Consider the following 20,664-nt stretch of genomic DNA (forward strand, 5'->3'; position numbering starts at 1 on the left):
ATAGGCCTTAATGCAAGATGAAGGGTGTCCTTATTAAAAAGGGAAATTTGGACATAGAAACACACATAGAAGGAGGATGGTGTAAAAGACAAAGGGAGGAAACAGCCATCTACAAGCCAAGGAGAAAGGCCTGGAATAGACTCTCACAGCCTCAGAAGGAACCAATCTTGATGACACTTACGACAAGATTTATGGCCTCCAGAACTTTGAGACGATGCATTTCTGTTGTTTAAGCCAGCAGTCCCCAACCTTTTTGGCACCAGGGACTAGTTTCGTGGAAGATAATCTTTCCATGGGATGGGGTTGGGCAGGGGATGGTTTGGGGATGAAACAGTTCCACCTCAGATCATCAGGCATTAGTTACAATCTCATAAGGAGCGTGCAACCGAGATCCCTCACATGCGCAGTTCACAATAGCGTTTGCGCTTCTATGAGAATATAATGCCGCTGCTGAGTGGACAGGAAACAGAGCTCAGGTGGTAATGCCCGCTTGCCCACCACCTACTGCCTGCTGTATGGCCCAGTTCCTAATAGGCCATGCACCAGTACCAGTCCATGGCCCAGGGGCTGGAGACCCCTGGTTTAAGCCACCCCAGTCTGTGATACTTTGTTATGGCTGCCCAAGCAAACTAATACAATTTCATTCCAGAAAAGTAAGGAGGTGTGAAATGTGTTATACAAAGAGGATATTGGGTATGATGTGGTTGAGAACAATTCCTCTATTCAGACTGTCAAGCAGGGCTGCAGAAAATGGCCCCAAACAGCAATAATAATACAAAAATCAGGCTTGGTTTGGCAAAGGGCAACACCGTAATGGGTAATTTCAGTGTCAGAAGTAATCAAAGTATTAAATATCTAGCAAAAGAAAAGAAAAGTAAGCCTCCAACTATGGAGACTTCCTGAACTTGAGAGGGATTGACCACAAAGCTATTAAAGTTTAAAAAGAAAGAAAGAAAATCTATTTCATACTTGGAGAAAGCTCTTAAAACTCTTCTTGCTGTGGACAAATAGCCCCACTTAATGTGTGTATGGATTTTCACTGTTCCTGAAGCATTTCATGTACTTTGTTCCATTAAACTGTTTCAACAGTCCCAAGAGGTACGCAGAGCAGATGAAACTATTCTCATTTTATATCTGAGAAATCTGTGGCTGTTAGAGTAATTTGCTCAGGGTCAAATAAACATGACATTTTTCTTTATTAACTAAAATTATTTTGGCTGCAAGAAATAGCCACCAATACCAATGTGAGTAACTTACACATAAAATAATTTGATACCTCAGATACTCCCAGCCAAGGAAGCCATGAGCAACTGGCCTTGGGAGGACTGGAGCCACAGTTCTTCCAGGGCTTTCTTTATCCATGCAGCTGCTATGTAGATGACTCCACAGCCCACCTCCAAGATCTAACTCCCTGATTGAATTTCAGATTTCCAGATGAGAATCTGACTGATCATTCAGGCATCTGACCCTGTGCCAACCAATTGTGCCCAGGCCAGGGAGGTCATCCAGTATCAGCAAGGCCTATAGGGTTTTGATCTTATGGTTTAGGGGGAAGTTTCTAGAGAGAGGAAAATCCTTATGTAGCTGAACAAGTCCAGAGAAAATCCATCCTTTTGGGCACTCAGCACACTCTAACCTTCCTGTGCATCCAGATATGCCCCCGGGTAACACAGTGCAGAACAAACAGGTACAAGCACACACCCACTTGCCGAGAGAAACAACTATAGGTATATCCAGCTAACAGTCCATCGATGGGGGAACAGTGCATCTAACATCACTCCTTCTCTTCCTGGGCTCACAGATTAGCTCTATTTCCTAGTCTCTGGGGGAACTAGATGTGGCCTGTGACCGAGTTCTAGCCAGTGGGATATGAGCAAAAGTGTTGGGCATCACTTCCAAGTCTTATCTGCTTTGCTCTTTCCCCTTCGCTGACTTGATGCATATTAATATAGTGACCTTGGCAGATTCTGTATATTATGGGAAAAAACAACAACAACAACAACAACATTGAAGGAGCCTGGGTCCCTGAGTCAATTCTTGGAGGAGAGGCACCAGCAGATCAGGAACATATTTGGAATTTAGGAGAGCAAGAAATAAATTTCTACGGTGTTTGAGCCCTAACACATTCTTGGGTTTGGTTTTATGGCAGCTAGTGTTGCCTTACGCAATGCAGAGGATGATGCTCAAGACACATCTTTCAGAATGTTACCAAACTCCAGTTTGTGTTTGTTCCTTGCCCCTCATTCCATCACAGTCACTTCTCCCTCCTACAACCCCTACAGACTCCATCACCATCATTATAAATCATATAAAGAAATAGGGAGACAGAAAGAAGAAATCATCCTAGATATGAATCAAGAGACCGAGTTGCACACCTGACTTGGTAACTCTACATCTTTTGCTCATGGGAATTCCTTTTTCTCTGGGAACCACAGAAATGGGCTGCTGGCAGCTATGTTTATCCTGCATGAAATTGCCTCCTGAGGGCTGACTGGTATAGGAACAAATTCCTGACCTAAAAGGGCCAATCAACTTCTCTCTTTCAGGAATCTGAAATTTGAATGACAGAAAGAGATGATGAGATGAGGACCAACCACATTAATAGCAAAGTTCCAGAGGAAGGGTCTATTAACTCCTGAGGTTGACATCACTGGAACAGCATAGTTACTGTCTTTCTCGAGTGGACTCATTCAACTCTTCCCTGAATGAAATGATTTGCCAAGCAACCTTCTAATAAATTTCTGTTAATGCTGCAACTTTTTGAGTTTTTTAAAATTGAAACCAGAAGAACTCTATCTAATGAAGAAAATCGTTCCAGAGGAAGGGATTTGTTGATCTTCACAGTACCCAAAGGAGGTGCTCTTCAACCATTCGCTCATTCATTCATTCATCCATGTATTTAGAAAATATTTATTGGGCTCCTACCATATGCCAGGCACATTGTGCTAGATGTTGAGGATTCAATGATGAATCTGGTCTCTGCTCTCCTGATGCTTGCAGCCTGGGAGAAAAGGGGACATTGGTTGGATAATCTGTCTCGTGAACATGCAGATTTTGAGAGAAAGATTCAGGTCTATGAAAGAGCATAGCAAAGGATGGAATCTAGACTTGTGGACACGAAGAAACAACACTTGCACTAACTATTGAATACCTAGTAGGCATTAACTCCTAGGAGAAATCAATGCTTTACCCAAATCTTTACAAAACTCTGTGATGGGAGCTTAAATAGAAGTACATAGGGAGTACCATGTGGCCCAACAGAAGTATTTTAATTTCTCTGAAAGCAATGGAAAAGGTGTCTCATAGTAGATGAGATTTTAGTTGAGGACAAAAAGGTTTTCAAAGAAGAAAATGGTGGAAGGACATTCCAAGCAGAGGGGAAAAAGCATATGCAGAGGCATGAAGGTATCAAAGTGTCAGAACAAATAGTTCCGTGTGGCCATAGGATTCAGGTGAAGGATATTTGTGAGGGAGAATTTCAGTAAGGAAGCTCGAGGGCCAGATTATGAAGGGCCTCATCTAGGTCATGCTAAAGCAGTACGATTTTATCCTGTGGGCAGTGGGGAGCCCAAGGAAGATGAACACAGGGAAGTGTACAGTAAGATTTGTGCTTTGGAAAGTTCATTCTAGGTTTCCTGAAGAACGGATTCAACCTGGGAGAGAATGGAAGATGACAGGACAATTAGGAGCTATGAACTGCCTCTGCTGTGTTAACAGCTGTTATCTGCTAAATGATCCACTAGAGGCCTGAGGTCTACTATAATCTCAGCATTCATGGGAAAAGAAACAGTTTGAAGTGTCTCCCCAAGCCTTCCTCTCCTACCTCATTCATCGCCACCATCTTGGTTGGCCCAAACTGCCTCAGGTGTGGCGTGTTGTGTGGCTCTTAACTGGTCTCTCTTGCTGTAATCCGCCCTTTTAATCTCTCTTCACGTTGCCAGCTGGTTATGCTCCTGGGACCTCTCAGCTGATCACATTCCTTCAACTCAGGGAGCTATCTGCTGCCTAAGGGTCAAGCCATAGTCCTCTCTTCCCCCACCAGCCTCTCACCCTTTGCTCACTAACACTGACTCTCCTTTACCTACATTGTCTTTAATTCTCACCTCACCCCCAAAGGAAACATTATTGTCCTTATTTTTTAGTCTCAGATAGGCTAAGTCACAGGTCACAGACAAAAGGCTACAGGCTGGTAAATTGTGGAATCACATTTTGAATTTAGACCTGGCTGACTCTGAGGCCCATGTCCTTTCTATTTGGGAATGCTAACACTGAACTCATGTTTTCCAGAGAAACAGAACCAGCAGGATACAATAATTGGCTCGTGTGATTATGGAGGCTAAGAAGTACCAGCATCTACTGTCAGCAGGTTGGAGATCTGGGAAAGCCTATTGTGTGATTCAGTGTGAATCCAAAATCCTGAGAACCAGGAGAGCTGATGGTATAAATCCCAGTACAAGGGTCAAAAAAGATGAGATATGTTATCTACGCTAAAGCAGACAGGCAGGAAGCAAAAGAGACCAAATTCCTGCCTCCTCTTCCTTTTGCTCTATTGAGGCCCTCAGCAGATGAGATATGAGATGGTGCCCACCGACAATGGGGAGTGCCATCTACTTTATGGAGTCCATCAATTCAAATGCTGCTCTTATCTGAAAACACCCTCACGGACACACACAGAAATGATTCTTAATCTGGGTATCCTGAGGCCTGTCAAATTTATCCATAAAGTTATCCATCACAACTCCACCCCTTGTCAACTTGGGCACCCATACATATCTCCTTAAACCATACTTAATCTCCAAATAAAGGTAATAATGAAGTCATAATTCCACCTAACATGATACAATCATCCTGCATACAACGAAAAATACACTGACTCCTTCCCCGGAAGATGAAGTAAAGTCCTTGAGTGATGTTTACTCTTTCCCTTGATACCTCTAATTTAAACACTGCAGTTTAAAATTCACAATACTTAAATACTATGACAAAAATCACTGGATCTTATGTGGCATGGTAAGGGAACAAGAGAGGAAAGAAAACAAAGATATACACACATGCACACACATACACACACACACACATTCATAGCAGAATGAGGAGGAAATATTTGTGACAGTTAAGTCCATTTCTGTAACTAGTTACATTATTGTAGCTGGTATTAATAACCACTTTCTTCCATTACCCATTCTGTTTTCCCTTTGCCTTCAGCAAGCACCTCAGTTGGTTATCATTCTTTACCCAGTGGGGCAACCCAAACATTCCTTCCCCAAAGGTCTGGGTCATTACCAGCCCAGCCTGGATTGACTGTTGTCATTTTCCATTGACCTTAATCACAGGACATAGTAATACTAAGAGATACCAGAAGGTATCTCCTATAATTCAGACATACTCTTCCTTACCTTCATTGTGGAGATATAGTACAATTTCCCGTTGGTAATCAGGACCAATCACCCCGCCAATACCACAGCTCCCTTCCTTGCCTGTGGTTTTTGAGGCATGAGGAGCCCAAAGTGGTTAGATAGCAGTCTTGACTTTCTGTTCAATGGAATCATCGCTGTGTCTCTTGGTAGAAGCATTCCTTCCTCCAGAAATAAGACCTCTAGCCCAGCAGAGCATAAGGTCATAAGAATAAGAAGCAAAATTTTGCTAGTGGGTAATAGTGAGTCACTCCAGTTTCCTTGGACCCAAGAATCCTGGCTATCAGAGAAGTAGCACCATGTATTGGAGGATGATACAAAGCATAGAGAGCCTTCTGGAGAACCTTGCTCTAACTCTGCAAGGTATTACCACCTAGCTGACACTAACTGCATCTGCAAAAAGCCATTCCACTGTTCTATCAAGTTAGCTGCTTCAGGATGGTGGATAACATGGTAGGAAGAGTGAATTCCATAAGCATGGGCACATTGCCACACATCTTTTGCTGTGAACTAAGTTTCTTAATCAGAAGCAATGCTGTGTAGAATATCATGGTGCTGAATAAGGCAGTCTGTAAGTCCATGGATGGTAGTATTGGCAAAAGAGCTGCATACAGGCAAAACACATTTATATCCAAAATAAGTATCTATTCCAGTAAGAACAAAATGTTTACCCTTCCATCACAGAAGCAGTCCAATGTAATCAATCTGCCATCAGGTACTTGGCTGATCACCCCAGGGGATGATGCCATATCAAGGGCTCAGTGTTGGTCTCTACTGCCAGCAGATGAGGCACTCAGCAGTGGCCATAGCCAGGTCAGCCTTGGCAAATGGGAGTCTATGTTGCCAAACCCATGCACAATCTCCACCCTTGCCAACATGGCCACTTTGCTCAGGAATTCACTGGGAAATGACAGAGGTGGCTGGAAAAAGGATGGCAGGTATTCATAGAACAAGTCATCCTACCCATTATTAAGTCCTATTCTGCTAAGGTCACCCTTTGGTGAGCATTCATATGGATACAAATATAATCGCTTTTTTCACCTATTTATAGAGGTATGTCCAACATACCTCTTCCAAATATTTGTCACTAACATTCTAATCTTGTTTCTTCTAAGTTCCTGACCATCCAGTCAGGATGACCCCAGCCTATGAATCAGTATATAATTGCATGTCTGGCCATTTCTCTGTCCAAGTAAAGTGAACCACCAGAAGTGTGGCTCAGATTTCTGCCCACTGAAAGGATTTCCCTTTGCCACTGTCCTTCAGGGATGGCCCAGAGAGGGCCTGTAGAGCTGCAGCCATCCACTTTCAGGTGGTGCCTGGATGTTGTGCAGAACCATCTGTAAACCAGGCCTGGGTCCTCTCTTCCCCTCTCAACTGATTCCCTACATGAAGCCATAGGGAAACTCCCATGAAGCTGGGAGAGAAGGCATAACAGGGGTGGAACCACAGACATTTGGGTCGCTTTTTCATGTAACTTACTTGTGTTTCCAGGGCCCACCTGGGACCAATCATATATACCACTTCATTTGATCATGGAGTGTTGCTTTACATGCCTGACTTTATGACTTGATGGGTCAGACAATACCCAAACCATGACGGGAAGCTCTGGTTTCATGGTAACTTGGTGGCCCACGGTTACATGTTCAGTCTCTATTTAAAGGCCCAGTAGCAGGCCAAGAGCTGTCTCTCAAAAGGAGAGTAGTTACCTTCAGATAATGGCAGGGCCTTGCTCCAAAATTTTAAAGCCCTGTGCTGCAATTTGCCTACGGGGCCTGCCAAAAGCTCCAAACAGCATCCCCATCTGACGCTGACACTTCAAACGCCATTGGATATCTGCTGGATCATATAGCCTGAGTAGCAGAGCAGCAGTCACAGCATCTGGGATCTAGTGCAGAGTGTTTTCTTTTTCTAGGTCCCACTCAAAACTAGCAACTTTTTAGGTCACTTGGTAAACGGCCACTATCTGGTTAAGTGTATCATAATCCACTGTCATTCTCTATGATCTGTTTTCTGCACAAGCCAAATAGGAAAGTTGAATGGAGATACAGTGGGAATCACTACCCCTGCATCTTTCAAGTCCTTCATGGTGGTACTAATCTCTGCAATCCCTCCAGGAAAGCAGTATTGCCTTTAATTTATTATTTTTCTAGGTAGAGAACATTCTAATGGCTCTCAGCCTTTCCTACCATAATAGTTCTCACTCAACATGTTCAGGGAACCATTGTAAGGATTCTGCCAGCTGGCAGAATTCACCAGTGGTGAATTCTGGAACTCAGGGAATAACCACAGGATGGGTTAAGAGGTCTACTGAACCCACTGGAAGATGGACCTGAGCTAAAACTCCATTGATCATTCAACCTTGATCATCCATAGAGAAATTTGGGGTCTCTCCATTCAGAGCCAGTGATATGGTTTAGCTGTGTCCTCATCCAAATCTCATATTGAATTGTAGCTCCCATAATTCCCACGTGTTGTGGGAGGGACCTGGTGTAAGGTAATTGAATCATGGGGCAGGTCTTTCCCATGTTGTTTTTGTGATAGTGAATAAGTCTTAGGAGATCTGATGGTTTTATTCAGGGGAGTTCCCCTGCACATGCTCTCTTGTCTGCCACCATGTAAGATATGACGTTGTTCCTCCTTCCCTTTCTGCCATGATTGTGAGGCCTCCCCAGCATGTGGAACTGTGAGTCAGTTAAACCTCTTTCCTTTACAAATTACCCAGCCTTGGGCATGTTTTTATTAGCAGAGAGAGAACAGACTAATGTAGTAAACTGGTACCAGTAGAGTGGGGTGCTGCTATAAAGATACCTGAACATGTGGAAGCAACTTTGAAACTGCTAACAGGCAGAGGTTGGAACAGTTTGGAGGGCTCAGAAGAAGATAGGAAAATGTCAGAAAGTTTGGAACTTCCTAGAGACTTGTTGAATGGCTTTGACCAAAATGCTGATAGTGATATGGACAATAAAGTCCAGGCTGAGGTGGTCTCAGATGAAGATGAAGAACTTGCTGGGAACTGGAGGAAAGATCACTCTTGCTATGCAGAGACTGGCAGCATTTTGCCCCTGCCCCAGGGATCTGTGGAACTTTGAACTGGAGAGAGATGATTTAGGGTATCTGACAGAAGAAATTTCCAAGCGGCAAAGCATTCAAGAGGAAGCAGAGCATAAGAGTGTGGAAAAGTTTGCAGCCTGACAGTGCATAGAAAAGAAAAAAAACACTTTCTGGGGAGAAATTCAAGCCTGCTGCAGAAATTTGCATAAGTAACAAGGAGCCAAATGTTAATCATGAAGACAATAGGGAAAATATCCCCAGGGCATGTCAAAGACCTTCATGGCAGCCCCTCCCATCACAGATCTAAAGCCTAGGAGGAAAAAATGATTTCCTGGGACGGTCCAGGGCCCCCCTGCTGTGTGCAGCCTATGGACTTGGTGCCCTGCATCCCAGCTGCTCCAGCCATGGTTAAAAGGGGCCAAGGTACAGCTCAGGCCATGCCTTCAGAGGGTGCAAGCCCCAAGCCTTGGTAGCTTCCATATGGTATTGAGCCTGTGGGTGCACAGAAGTCAAGAATTGAGGTTTGGGAACCTTTGCTTAGATTTCAGAGGATGTATGGAAATGCCTGGATGTCCAGGCAGAAGTTTGCTGCAGGGGTAGGGCCCTCAAGGAGAACCTCTGCTAGGGCAGTGCAGAAGGGAAATGTGGGGTCAGAGCCCCCACACAGAGTCCCCACTGGGGTAGTACCTAGTGGAGCTGTGAGAAGAGGCCCACTGTCCTACAGACCCCAGAATGGTAGATCCACTGACAGCTTGCATCGTGCCCCAGAAAAGCCACAGACCCTTAACACCAGTACATGAAAGCTGCCAGGAGGGGAGTTGTACCCTGCAAAGCCACAGCGGTGGAGTTGCCCAAGACCTTGGGAGCCCACATTTTGCATCAGCATAACCTGGATGTGAGACATGAAGTCAAAGGAGATCATTTTGAAACTTCAATGTTTAATGATTGCCCTGTTGGATTTCAGACTTGCATGGTGCCTGTAGCCTTTTCGTTTTGGCCAATTTCTCCCATTTGAAATAGGTATATTTACCGAATGCCTGTACCTCCATTATATCTGGGAAGTACCTAACTTGCTTTTTATTTTACAGGCTAATACGTAGAAAGGACTTGCCTTGTCTCAGATGAGACGTTGGACTGTGGACTTTTGAGTTAATGCTGAAATGAGTTAAGACTCTGCGGACTGTTGGGAAGGCATGATTGGTTTTGAAATGTGAGGACATGAGATTTGGAAGGGGCCAGGGGCACAACTGTATAATTTGGCTGTGTCCCCACTCAAATCTCATACTGAAATGTAGCTCCCATAAATCCCATGTGCCATGGGAGGGACCTGGTGGGAGGTAATTGAATCATGGGGGTGGGTCTTTCCCATGTTGTTCTCACGATAGTGAATAGGTCTCACAAGACCTGATGGTTTTATAAAAGGGAGCTCCCTGGCGCATGCCCTCTTACCTGCTGCCATGTAAGACATTACTTTTCTCCTCCTTCCCTTTCTGCCATGATTGTGAGGCCTCCCCAGCATGTGGAAGTTTGAGTCAATTAAACCTCTTTCCTTTATAAATTACCTAGCCTCTGGTATGTCTTTATTAGCAGCATGAGAATAGATTAATACAGTCAGTGTCCAGCAGTCCCCAAAAGGTCTGATTATTTCCTTTTCCCTAATATACCCTGTTAAGGCTGTGTGTTCCTCTGGGGAAAGCTGGGAAAAAGATTAACAGTATAAATTTTCTATAGTATAATGAGGGCTCTTCCTTGAGCGGGCCCAGTCTCACTCAAGGGGTTCTGAGTCTGTAAAAGGCTCAAGTCTGGGAATTGATTGAGGGGTCATGAGTCTGTTTTTATGATTCAAATTAGACTTTTGTTCACTTGACCTATAACTTTTCTGCTTATACAGATCAAGTAAGAATTTAGTAGGCTTCCTATCTATTTCACTTCTATGAACACTGATCAATTAGCTAATGCCAGAGTCTGTAGGAGTAGACTGTTTTGACTGCTGCTTTGACTCTGCTGTACATTACAGTAACCCTGCCCACCTTACCTTTGACTGTTTAGTGCCACTACCTGGTCCCTGCCACCCAGGAATCTATTTATTCCCATTGTGTTTGGGTTTTCCAATTCAGTAACTGTGGTTCTCATTGTGAGGTCTGGTCTACAGAAAAGAGCAATCACAGAGGTCTTCAAGAATGTTGTGGCTCCTCTCACAAATTTACTCCTCACAGTACTGGTGAAATGTATGTCTTCTACAGCCTCCCAGTGTGGATGAGTAGATCCTAAATGACAAAACCGCTCTAATATTCCAATCTCCCTAAGCCTTTGATTCCCTCCCTCTACATTAAACTAAAGTAGGTAGGTCATTTCCAATTTGCTCACAGTGGGACACCTTTGGATCTATGTTTCAACCAATAAACCAACCAAACAAACTGTTAGAGCCATTTCTAACTCCATGAACTGCAATATTAGATGCAAAATCTCTGCTTAGTGAGCCCATGTCAATAAATTCAACCTGATCCAACTTTATGTTCCTTCTATGATTATCCCACACTTTTAGTATACAGCCCTACACATGTTCCACAGACTTCTGCCTACAGTAATTTAAAAACTCAAGCAGTTCTTCTAATTATAATTACTCTCCTGGGTCACACATGGTTCACCTTTAGGAGCCTGTTAGAACTTAAGTCAAGTTATAGGTCTGGAAGCAAAGAGGGATGGTGGGAGTGGGTCCTGAAGAGAATCAGCATTGTCTTCCAAGGCAACTGCCTCAAGTGAAGTCATTACAATTTCCTCAGGCAATGCAGGGTTAATTCTCCTGAGACCCAAGTGGACAGGCTGATACCACCGAGATGATGGTGCCATTACCTGAGAGTGGGAAGGCCATGGTCACTGGGGTTGAGAAGGCCACTTCTGCTGGGGGTAAGGAGGTCAATTCCACTGGAGATAGGGAGACGTCTGCCACCTGCAAAGCAAAATAATCAGAATTTAGGGGCTCAGTGTCCCCAGCTTCATCAGGGTCTTCCCACACCTCCCTATCCCAATTTACAGGATCCCATTCTTTCCTAATCAATGCCCTCACTTTTACCCTGTGAGGCTGGGAGCTCAATTTGTCTTGTAATTCAGCCAGCTGAAAGATAAGATTCTGTGTTTGATTTTCAGCATTTCAGCTCTGTGGCTACACATGATGAGGGTCTTTTTTAGGGCATACCAAGAAGCTCTTGAGTCATTTATGTAGCACTTGTACTGGGAGTCCCTGTTCAGCACTTCAAGTCCCTGAGCTCAGCTCATTAGGAACAACCAACCAATTCACTATATTTGTTCATTTTCCAGAAATATTTGAAAGTATTATATACAGATTCACCTATATCCTTGCTTTTCATAGGTAGTTAAGTGTATTCTATGCAGGTATTTTGTGCATTTCTATAAACAGTTTATATCATGGACTGTCATTGTTCTCTTTACTACTGGAAATAGCATAATTAGTGTCTTTAAATTTAATCAGATTAGAGATTCAATTTCAGAAACCCAAGAACTTATTTTAGAAAATTCATATTTAAAATTCTGGCTCTCTAGAACTACTCTCAGTATCAAAATCTCTATTAGGGTTCTCCACAGAAACAGAACTCTCATGTAGGTCCTCTGGAAAACTCCAATATGGATTTTGATACTGATGTACATATATAGACTTATTATGAGGAGTTAGCTCACATGATTGTGGACATTGAGAAGTCCCAGCATTCGCTGTCTGCAAACTGAAGACCCAGGAAAGCCTCTAGTATGATTCCATTTGACTCCAAAGGCCAGAGAACGAGGGGGAGCTAAAGGTGTAAATCCCAGTCAGAGGGTCAGAGAAGATGAGAGAAGCTGTCCCAGGTCAAGTAGGCAGGCAGGAAGCCAAAAGAAGCAAATTCCTCCCCTCCCTTTTGTTTTCTTAAGGCCCTCAAGGGATTGGATGATGCCCATCCACATTGGGAGGGCAATTCTCTTTATTGAGTGCACTGATTCCAATGCTAATTTCATCCAGAAACATCCTCTGGACTCCGCTAGGAACAATGTTTAATCTGGGCACGCTGTGGCCAGTCAAGTTGACACATAATTAACCATCACAGCCAAGTAGCCATGTTTAATTAGGCCATGTTTTCTGAACTATGCACCCCCTCTGCATCCTAATATCTCAAGGGTTGAGCCAAAGTATTGCTCAAAGAATATCAACAAGTGCTAATACTGCTTTTTCCCCCAAAATCAAAGTAAATAATCAAATTTTAAAAATTTTTACATATGCGCCCTTTACAATTTTTAAAATGTCTTTGGTCCCTGTGACCAGTTGTCTAAACTAGAATTTAGTATAGGACACTGACTCTGCACTATTTATATAGTTATTTTAATTGACTGTCTCCTAAATAAGTTTGAAATTTACTGAAAAGACCACATGGTTAGTGGGAAAAGTGGGAAATTAGGCCATTGACTATTGACATACACAAAGCCCTGAAAGCCTGACTCAGTACAGTAGTGGTGTGCTAAGCACTGGGGAGACTTGAATGACTTTTGAGCTGAGAAGAAGCCCAATTACAGCTGTGCCATAGGAATACTTCTTTGACCACAGGGGCCAGGAAAGATAACAGCAAAACTTCTCAAAATGTGGTCTTCTACCAACTAGATCAGAACCCCCCAGGATCATTTTAAATGGGAACACCCAAGACCTCCAGTCAGAATTTCTGGGTGTAGGACCCAGGAATCTATATTTTAACAGTCTCCCAGATTTTAATGTACATTTTAATGTACATTGAAATTTATGAATCAGCAGATTAGATAGAGGAGAAGTGGGAGATATGAAAACCAGTTCGGTGGCTGCAGAGATTCTGCCAAAGAGAGGTGATGAGTGAATAAACTAGAGGGACTTGATCTAGAATGAAACAAGTAATAACACATGAAGGAAAAGCCAGCAATGGACAAGCAGCCAAGGGCTTCTGACCAGGGTGACCGAAGGATGGTGGGGCCATTAGCAGAAACAAGGAGGGTAGGAGAACAAGTTAGGAGGGTAGGAGAAACATATGAATTTGGTCAAAGATAATATATATGTTTGGATTTGGCCACTGTAAAAGTGAGGTGCTGGCAGGACGTCCTAGCAGGCACATGGGATGCTCTGTCATGAGCAGATATCTGCATGGTATTGTACATCTATGGTCGACTCACATGCCTAGAAACCGAGAGACATAATGAAGCTCGGGCCATGGGGCAGGTCTTCTCGGAGTCCATTAACTTTCTCTGCTTGTGGCCAGAGATGACACCCATTGCCCGACAGCTATCTGCAGATTAGTCCATTAGTCACACAAAGGTGATGAGAACTGAGGAGAGGAAGATGAACTACCTGAAAACCAGCTTATGGTTCCCACCCCACCGGGTCTACCTGACAACAACATTTTCCAAAAGGTATCACAGTATTATTACTCTTGAGCTCTGGTTGGGATCTCTGTGCATGTCCTCATTGCAATAGTGCACCAGCAGTTCACTTTCAAAGGCAGCTTCAAAATCCTCACAGCTGTGTTTTAAACCCAGCCAATTAGATTTCACTGGAAAGTCAGTCAGGGCCAAAACCTGGGAGTAATTTCAAGGACACCTTTTAAGACCAAAAGGCAGCCTTTCAGAATTGACAGTTTCTGTAGATCCAAGTTACACAGAGCCTTTCATCTGCACATTAGCAGATGCAGGACTGGGAGGATGGACTGGAAGGACTTATCTGAAACTGGAATCATCAGGTTTCCTGAAACACACACATTTTCTTGTTTAGCTTCCCATCCACCAAGGAGGTCATCTGGGGAATATCACTGCCGGAAATATACCTAGAGGTTTTCAATTAAAATAAATTGCCTCAATCTTTGCAAATTATACAAGAACTGGCAGTGTCATACCAAGGCTACAAACTCACTCTCAGGCAAGCTCCAGGGTGACAAACTTCAGAAACCACAGATGGGGAATGAAATCCCTTCGATGCTCACAGCCTGCCCTCTGTGACCTTCTGAATGGAGTCACAGTGCCTGGTCCTCAAAAGCCCCAGGAAGCTGTCAGCAGAAGCTGTGGAAAATCCAGCCTGGTGATCAGTCCTCAGGCCTGCTTTAGTCTCCGGTTGACCCAAGGTCTTCCTGCCTGTCTCAGAGGACTCCTGGGGCCAGCTTAGGGATAGGTGGCATCACACATCCTTTCTGTAATCCACCAAGCCTAACTCATCTCAAGGACGGTAAGTAACCCTCAAGCACCTCCCAGGTCCAAACCCTCCCTGGCCTCTGATCTTTATTTCCATCAGACTCTCCTGGGCACGCAGAACAAGCAACACATTTATGTTGCTTCCCACTCTAGACCATAAACTCACTTGTATTTTTCCTTTCTGGAATTCCCCTGCTAGCTCTACAGCCCCAAGAGAGGAATTGTCCAGAGTTTGGATGAGTGACACTTGTATTGCTTACAAACTTTTCAAGATGTGAATATTTAAGATGATTCAGGACTATGCATGGTGACACATGCCTATGTCACTATATTAGTCTGCTAGGGCTGCCATAATGACGTACCACAGACTGGGTGGCTTAAACAACAGCTTTTTTGTTTTTTGGGGTTTTTTTGGGTTTTTTTGGTTTGTTTGTTTTTGAGATGGAGTCTTGCTCTGTCGCCCAGGCTGGAATGCAGTGGCACGATCTAGGCGCACTGCAACTTCTGCCTCCATGGTTCAAGCGATTCTCCTGCCTCAGCCTCCCAAGTAGCTGGGATTACAGGCACGCACCACCACGCCCAGCTGATTTTTGTATTTTTAGTAGAGATGGAGTTTCATCATGCTGGCCAGGCTGGTCTCGATTATCTGACCTCATGATCTGCCCACCTCGGCCTCCCAAAGTGCTGGGATTACAGGTGTGAGCCACTGTGCCAGGCCAAACAACAGTTTTGTTTTGTTTTAAATACAATTCTAGAGGCTGGAAGTCCCAGATCAAGGTGTCAGCAGGGTTGGTTTCCTTCTGAGGCCTCTTTCCTTTGCTTACAGATGGCCACCTGCTTCTGGTATTAATATTTTCACATGCTCATCCCTCTGTGAGTCTGTACCCTAATTTTTTTTATAAGAACACCAGTTAGATTGGATTAAGGCCCGTCCTAACAGCCTCGTTTAACTGTGGTTACCTCTTTAAAGACCCTATCTCCGAATTCAGTCCCCTTCTGAGGTCCTGGAGGTTAGGAATTCAAACATATGAATTTGTAAGGACACAGTTCAGCTCACGACAGCCACAGAGCATGCACCCAGTGGAAGTCCAAGCCCTCCTGTGCCTCGCCTCAGAGCCAGACTACCCACTGCCATATTCCTCATGAGTTGGAGTGAGTTAGGGAAGACAGAAAGTTCAGTTAAGTCAGCTGTTTCTGGTTCACAGCTCTGGTAGAAAGTTCACTGGGAAGAAGTGTTGGCAATTAATAACTGGCAGGCTCGGGTCCTCACCTGTTTAGACCCCCATCTCCCTTGTCGGTGGGCATCACCTAGTGCCTTTTACTGATCAGCTACCCTGCCTCAAAGCCGTGGCCCCCCAGCCTTCAGAGAAGAATCTCACAAAGCATTCACACACACTCCAGGTGACAGAAATTGCTGTGCCTGCAGTGCTCTAGTTACGTGTGGGACCCAAGCACTCGTTCCAGGCCTGCTTGGAGCACGTGTGATCTCATCGGACAGAGGAGGCCGCGTGGAGGGCCCCATGCGGAGACGGGCCCAGGCACCGACCAGAGCCTGCTGGAGGCTGCGTGCAGCTGTTTGAAGAGAATTAGTTTGACCCTCACAATGGAAGAGGCAGAACAGTTCAGGAAACCTACTCTAAAAGGGCAAAGATACCTACATCTGTGTCAAAGAGAAGCACTGCTATTGGTGAGAAAACACTGCAAGATGGAACAAGGTGTGGTACCGTTTAGAGGAGGGTCAGACCCGAGGCCCGGGTGAGAAACGCTTGGGGGAAGGTGGTCGTTGAGCTGAGTCTGGAAGGCTGTGGGTAAATGGGAGGGGATCCCAGAAGTGGGGGGCACAGCCTGTACAATGACCAGATTTCAGGCCTGTTCTGACCCAAGCAAAGGCAAAGACCGGGTGCTGCTTGAAAGCATCCCCAGAGCTACACGCCCCAGAAAGAGCAGGAGCTGAAGGCAGTTGCCTGTGGCCAAAATAGCGCCTGCAGACAGCGGGAGAGGCCAGCCTGTTCTCGGACTCAGCACCCCTTCTGTATCGGAACCAGAAACTGGCTCTCCACTGTCAGCATGATTGCTTTCCAGGAATCTCCTGTTTTGTAAAGTATTTTTGCCAAGATGTGATGTTTTGCAAGCCCTGCAGCCCATCTCCCTCCTCCTCCGTCAAACTGATGAAACCATTCATCTTCCAGCCCCAGGCAGCCTTACCCCACCCCAGCCTCACTCCCCAACTCACCCCAAAGTCTGGCTAAGACCCAGGAGTCTCAGAGGCAGAAGACAAGCCCGTCTGTCTGAACCAGAACTGGCGACACGGAGGGGCTGTGGTATCCTCACTGCCCAGCGAAGACAACTGCCTGTTGGCAGACACTCCCAAGGGGCCTAAAAATCTCCAAGACAGTCCCTGCATTTGGCAAGAGACAGGGTCGGATCATTTATGAGTGTATTTTGACATGAATTAAGGGCAAGGGGCCGTTTCTGAAATATTTGCTAGAGAGCTGTATTTTAAACTCATTGCACGGCTGACTCCTGCTCCACATAAACTAATCAATACAGTAAATATTTATTCAAATTCCCATTTACGAGGCCAAAGGGAAAACAGGTTAACTACAGAGGAAGTGCTTCATGCATGTTGACACCTGTACCCAGAAATCATTTATCCCAGCCTTGCAAGGAAACAGTAAATTTCACCAGCCCACTACTGTGCATCAATCCAGACAGAAACTTCTTAAGGCTGGATGATATGTTATTAATATTGATCAAGCTATGGGACAAGCATTGTTCTAAAAATTGTGCATGTATTAATGTACATAACCCAAAAGAGACTTCCATTTTACCGCAAAAACATCAAAATCCTACATTAAAAATGTAATAGATTTTAAGAACATTTTTAAATTCAAAACCACCCCGGGACTCTTTATGTCAGCATCCTGGGTAGTACCTCGTGGTAGTATTGCCCCACCGTGAATACTGATGTGATAACGAACTGTACCTTTAATATCTTAAGACTTTAATCCTAAGGACTAAACCCAGATTGTTCTATCTCAGCGTTCCTGGGAGCCCTGTGAAAGCTAAAAGCTAATTTGGGATTTAGTCTACATATTGTAAAGAATTCCCAGTCGCTGTTTGAGCCCTTGGTGAGCAGCCGTGCCAAGAAATTACCCCAGACCTTTCTGGTAACCTAGCCAGGGCCCAGGAGAGAGAGAGAGGAGAGAGAGAGTGGACAGGTCACTTTGTCTCCACTCTAGCTTAGCCAGGGCTAGGATCATAACCCCACTAGCAGCAAGCGTACAGCTTTGGGAGAAATAGGAAAGTAATCCAGTCAGAAAACACTGTAGGAATTGAGAGGGCAAAATAGCTGCCACAAGACCTAAATGATGTCGGAATGCTTTTCAGAAAGTCTACTCTGTTCCCTACTTCTGGTGCAGTGGGGGAGACGTGTAAGATTGCAAAGTCATACTCCTTCGGGGATGACTGCCCTCAGCCCATGCCCTTGACAGGTGAATGCAAACTATTATGTAGTTGGACATATTTACTTTACATGCATTTGTGTATGAGTATGTGTCATGCCCATGGGGTTTCCTCCTCTGTAGATTAGGGAGGGTTGAAAGTTTCCCCTCTCTTGTCCTTGAAGGAATATGTGACTCTAATAGTGAGGCTTTCAGTCACCCTGTCTAACCTTTGTCAGCAAAGGGAAAATTGAAACCTCCAATAGAGCCCCGTGACCAGCCAATTTTTTCACCTTAGCCTAGGACATCACTAACCATGAACAGCAACACAGGTTAGGCAGTTGCCATTTTTCAGAGAAGCTTGCAGGAGGGTGGAAGCCGATCCAAAATGTTTGCTGGCGGGGCGGGGACACAGAATGCAATTATATGGAGAACATGAATTTATTCACATTACAACTCAGAGATTCAAAGAAACTATTCTTTACTGTCTCTATAGCTTCATCTGATATTTCTCGTGAGAGGCTAGCCTGCTGGGCAGTAGGAGCTACTAAGACTGGCCAACTGACAATAGTTCAGGTTTTTTTCCAGTTTAAACTGCCTCCTTTCAATTTAAATGTTGAGTCCGTTTATTCCAAGTTCAATTCCCTTTAGGATAGCTCATATTTTAATAGTGTATATAGGACTGCTCAGATTTCCTCCTGTGGTTGCTTTGTTACTTTCCAATATGGCAGCCAGTGTCGGAGGAAAGATGGAATTTTCATGATTTTGAAGTGGGAGGGAGAGTCATCTCTGAACCCCCCCTTCTGGAAAGCTCCCCTAGCCAGATTTCCTTATCAACTCTGCCGGACCCTTTGAGGGCACCCAGGCACTTCTGTTGGTCCATTCCCTACTGGTGTCGAAGGCATCTAAAGAGGCTAATCTCTGGTTTTCCCTCTGCCTGACCCAGTGATCTCATATGTATTGCCCAGGCTGGTGCAGGGACAGGCTATGAAACAATCTCCTGCTAGAGTCCTAAATGGTGTTTCTCAGTTTACCCAACAGTCCCCCACCACCATCAACTCTGGGAGTGTGAAAAGGAGAGGGGATATTAGGGCTGGGGCTTGGTCTCTTGCCTCCCTTTTTACTGTCAGCCCTCTGCCAATCCTTCTGCACCTATGGAAGTGGCCAAAAGCTGGGGTCCTCCAAGAGGTCTGAAGCACCCCACCCTTTTTTTTTTCATTTTTATTTTGAGACAGAGTCTTGCTCTGTCATCCAGGCTAGAGTACAATGGTGTGATCTCTGCTCACTGCAACTTCTGCCTTCTGGGTTCAAGTGATTCTCCCGTCTCAGCCTCCCAAATAGCGGGATTACAAGCACCTGCCACCATGGCTGGCTAATTTTGTTTGGTTGGTTGGTTGGTTGGTTGGTTGGTTTTTTTTGTATTTTTAGTAAAGACGCAGTTTAGCCATGTTGGCCAGGCTAGTCTCGAACTCCTGACCTCAAGTGATCCGCCCACCTCGGCCTCCTAAAGTGCTAGGATTACAGGCGTGAGCCACCATGCTCAGCCTGAAGCCCCTTTTTATATACCTATGAAGGAATGTCACTAATCTTGATGTTTTGGTCTTCTCATGGCTATCTGGATGTTTTTGGTGGCCCCATGGGATACAAGTTTGTGATCAAGATCCCTGATCCTGACCCAATTGTCTTCCTTCTTGTTTCTTCTTTGCACTCACAATTGCAGGTCCACATAGGGTGGCCTTCAAGCTCTTCTCATAGATCATAGCCTTCCCCTGCCCAGGAGCAACAAGCCTCAAAGCCTACTTGCCACAGGCTGAAGTCTGTCTCTTCCATAATTATGGAAACATTTTAGAATATCAGTCTTCCACTTCTGGGTTTTAAAATTTAATAAATTTTGAAAGTCCTCTTCCTCTCTGCAAAATCTGGATTTCAGGACTATTGTCTTCCTTCAAAAATTCTATTTTGGATGTCATAAACTTCCTTTCTCTGTGCATCCTGACATAACAATTCCGATTATTTCCCAACCTCCCTGAGGGGCAACAGATGGCTCAAACTGCATAGGGAGAACTGGGGGGAAGTTCTGCCCACAAAAATGCCAAGGGGAAAAGCACATGAGTAGTTTGCAAAAACAAAAAGCAAACAACCAAAAAACAAAAAATCCTATCCCCATTTCATAAATCGATTACTGAGACTCAGTCAAATGCCTGTCCTCAGCCTTATTTGCTTCTGTTCTCAGAACTACACGAAAACTTTAGTGGATGAGAATGGGTTCACCAAAGGCCCAAAGCCTGCCCCACCTGGTGTCTCCATGGGATGATTACTCATCCCTGTCTCTGCTACTTCTCAAACCGTCTAGTCAGACCCTACAACCGTCATATGACCCCACCACAACGAGAACCGGGTACTTATGACTATGACAGGAACTTGAGGGACAATATGATGTCTTTTCAATGTCAGAAATGACAGATGGGGCTTGACTTAACAGTTGTACAAAGTTACCAACTTATGGCTGATCTCTTTTGCCACATGATGAAAAGGTGTTCAGACAAACTGCCATAACCGTTTTA

General features: G+C 44.6%; 1 protein-coding gene across 5 annotated transcripts in view; it reads right to left on the minus strand.

Annotated features, from left to right (window-relative positions):
- KCNE2 (potassium voltage-gated channel subfamily E regulatory subunit 2) overlaps positions 1 to 20,664 on the minus strand; it is a 298,859-nt gene that overhangs the window by 77,664 nt on the left and 200,531 nt on the right. For 3 of the 5 annotated variants that reach the window (XM_074034063.1, XM_045389278.3, XM_074034062.1), the window contains 2 exons: positions 11,322 to 11,418; positions 2,926 to 3,001 (listed from right to left, as the gene is read on the minus strand). In XM_074034063.1, coding sequence (XP_073890164.1) covers positions 2,926 to 2,928 — 3 coding nt within the window. In that variant the 5' untranslated portion in view covers positions 2,929 to 3,001; positions 11,322 to 11,418. The remainder of the gene's footprint in view (positions 1 to 2,925; positions 3,002 to 11,321; positions 11,419 to 20,664) is intronic. The other 2 variants (XM_065541398.2, XM_065541399.2) reach the window with 1 other exon arrangement.

The sequence above is a fragment of the Macaca fascicularis genome, chromosome 3, assembly GCF_037993035.2.
Source record: "Macaca fascicularis isolate 582-1 chromosome 3, T2T-MFA8v1.1".
NCBI lineage: Eukaryota > Metazoa > Chordata > Mammalia > Primates > Cercopithecidae > Macaca > Macaca fascicularis.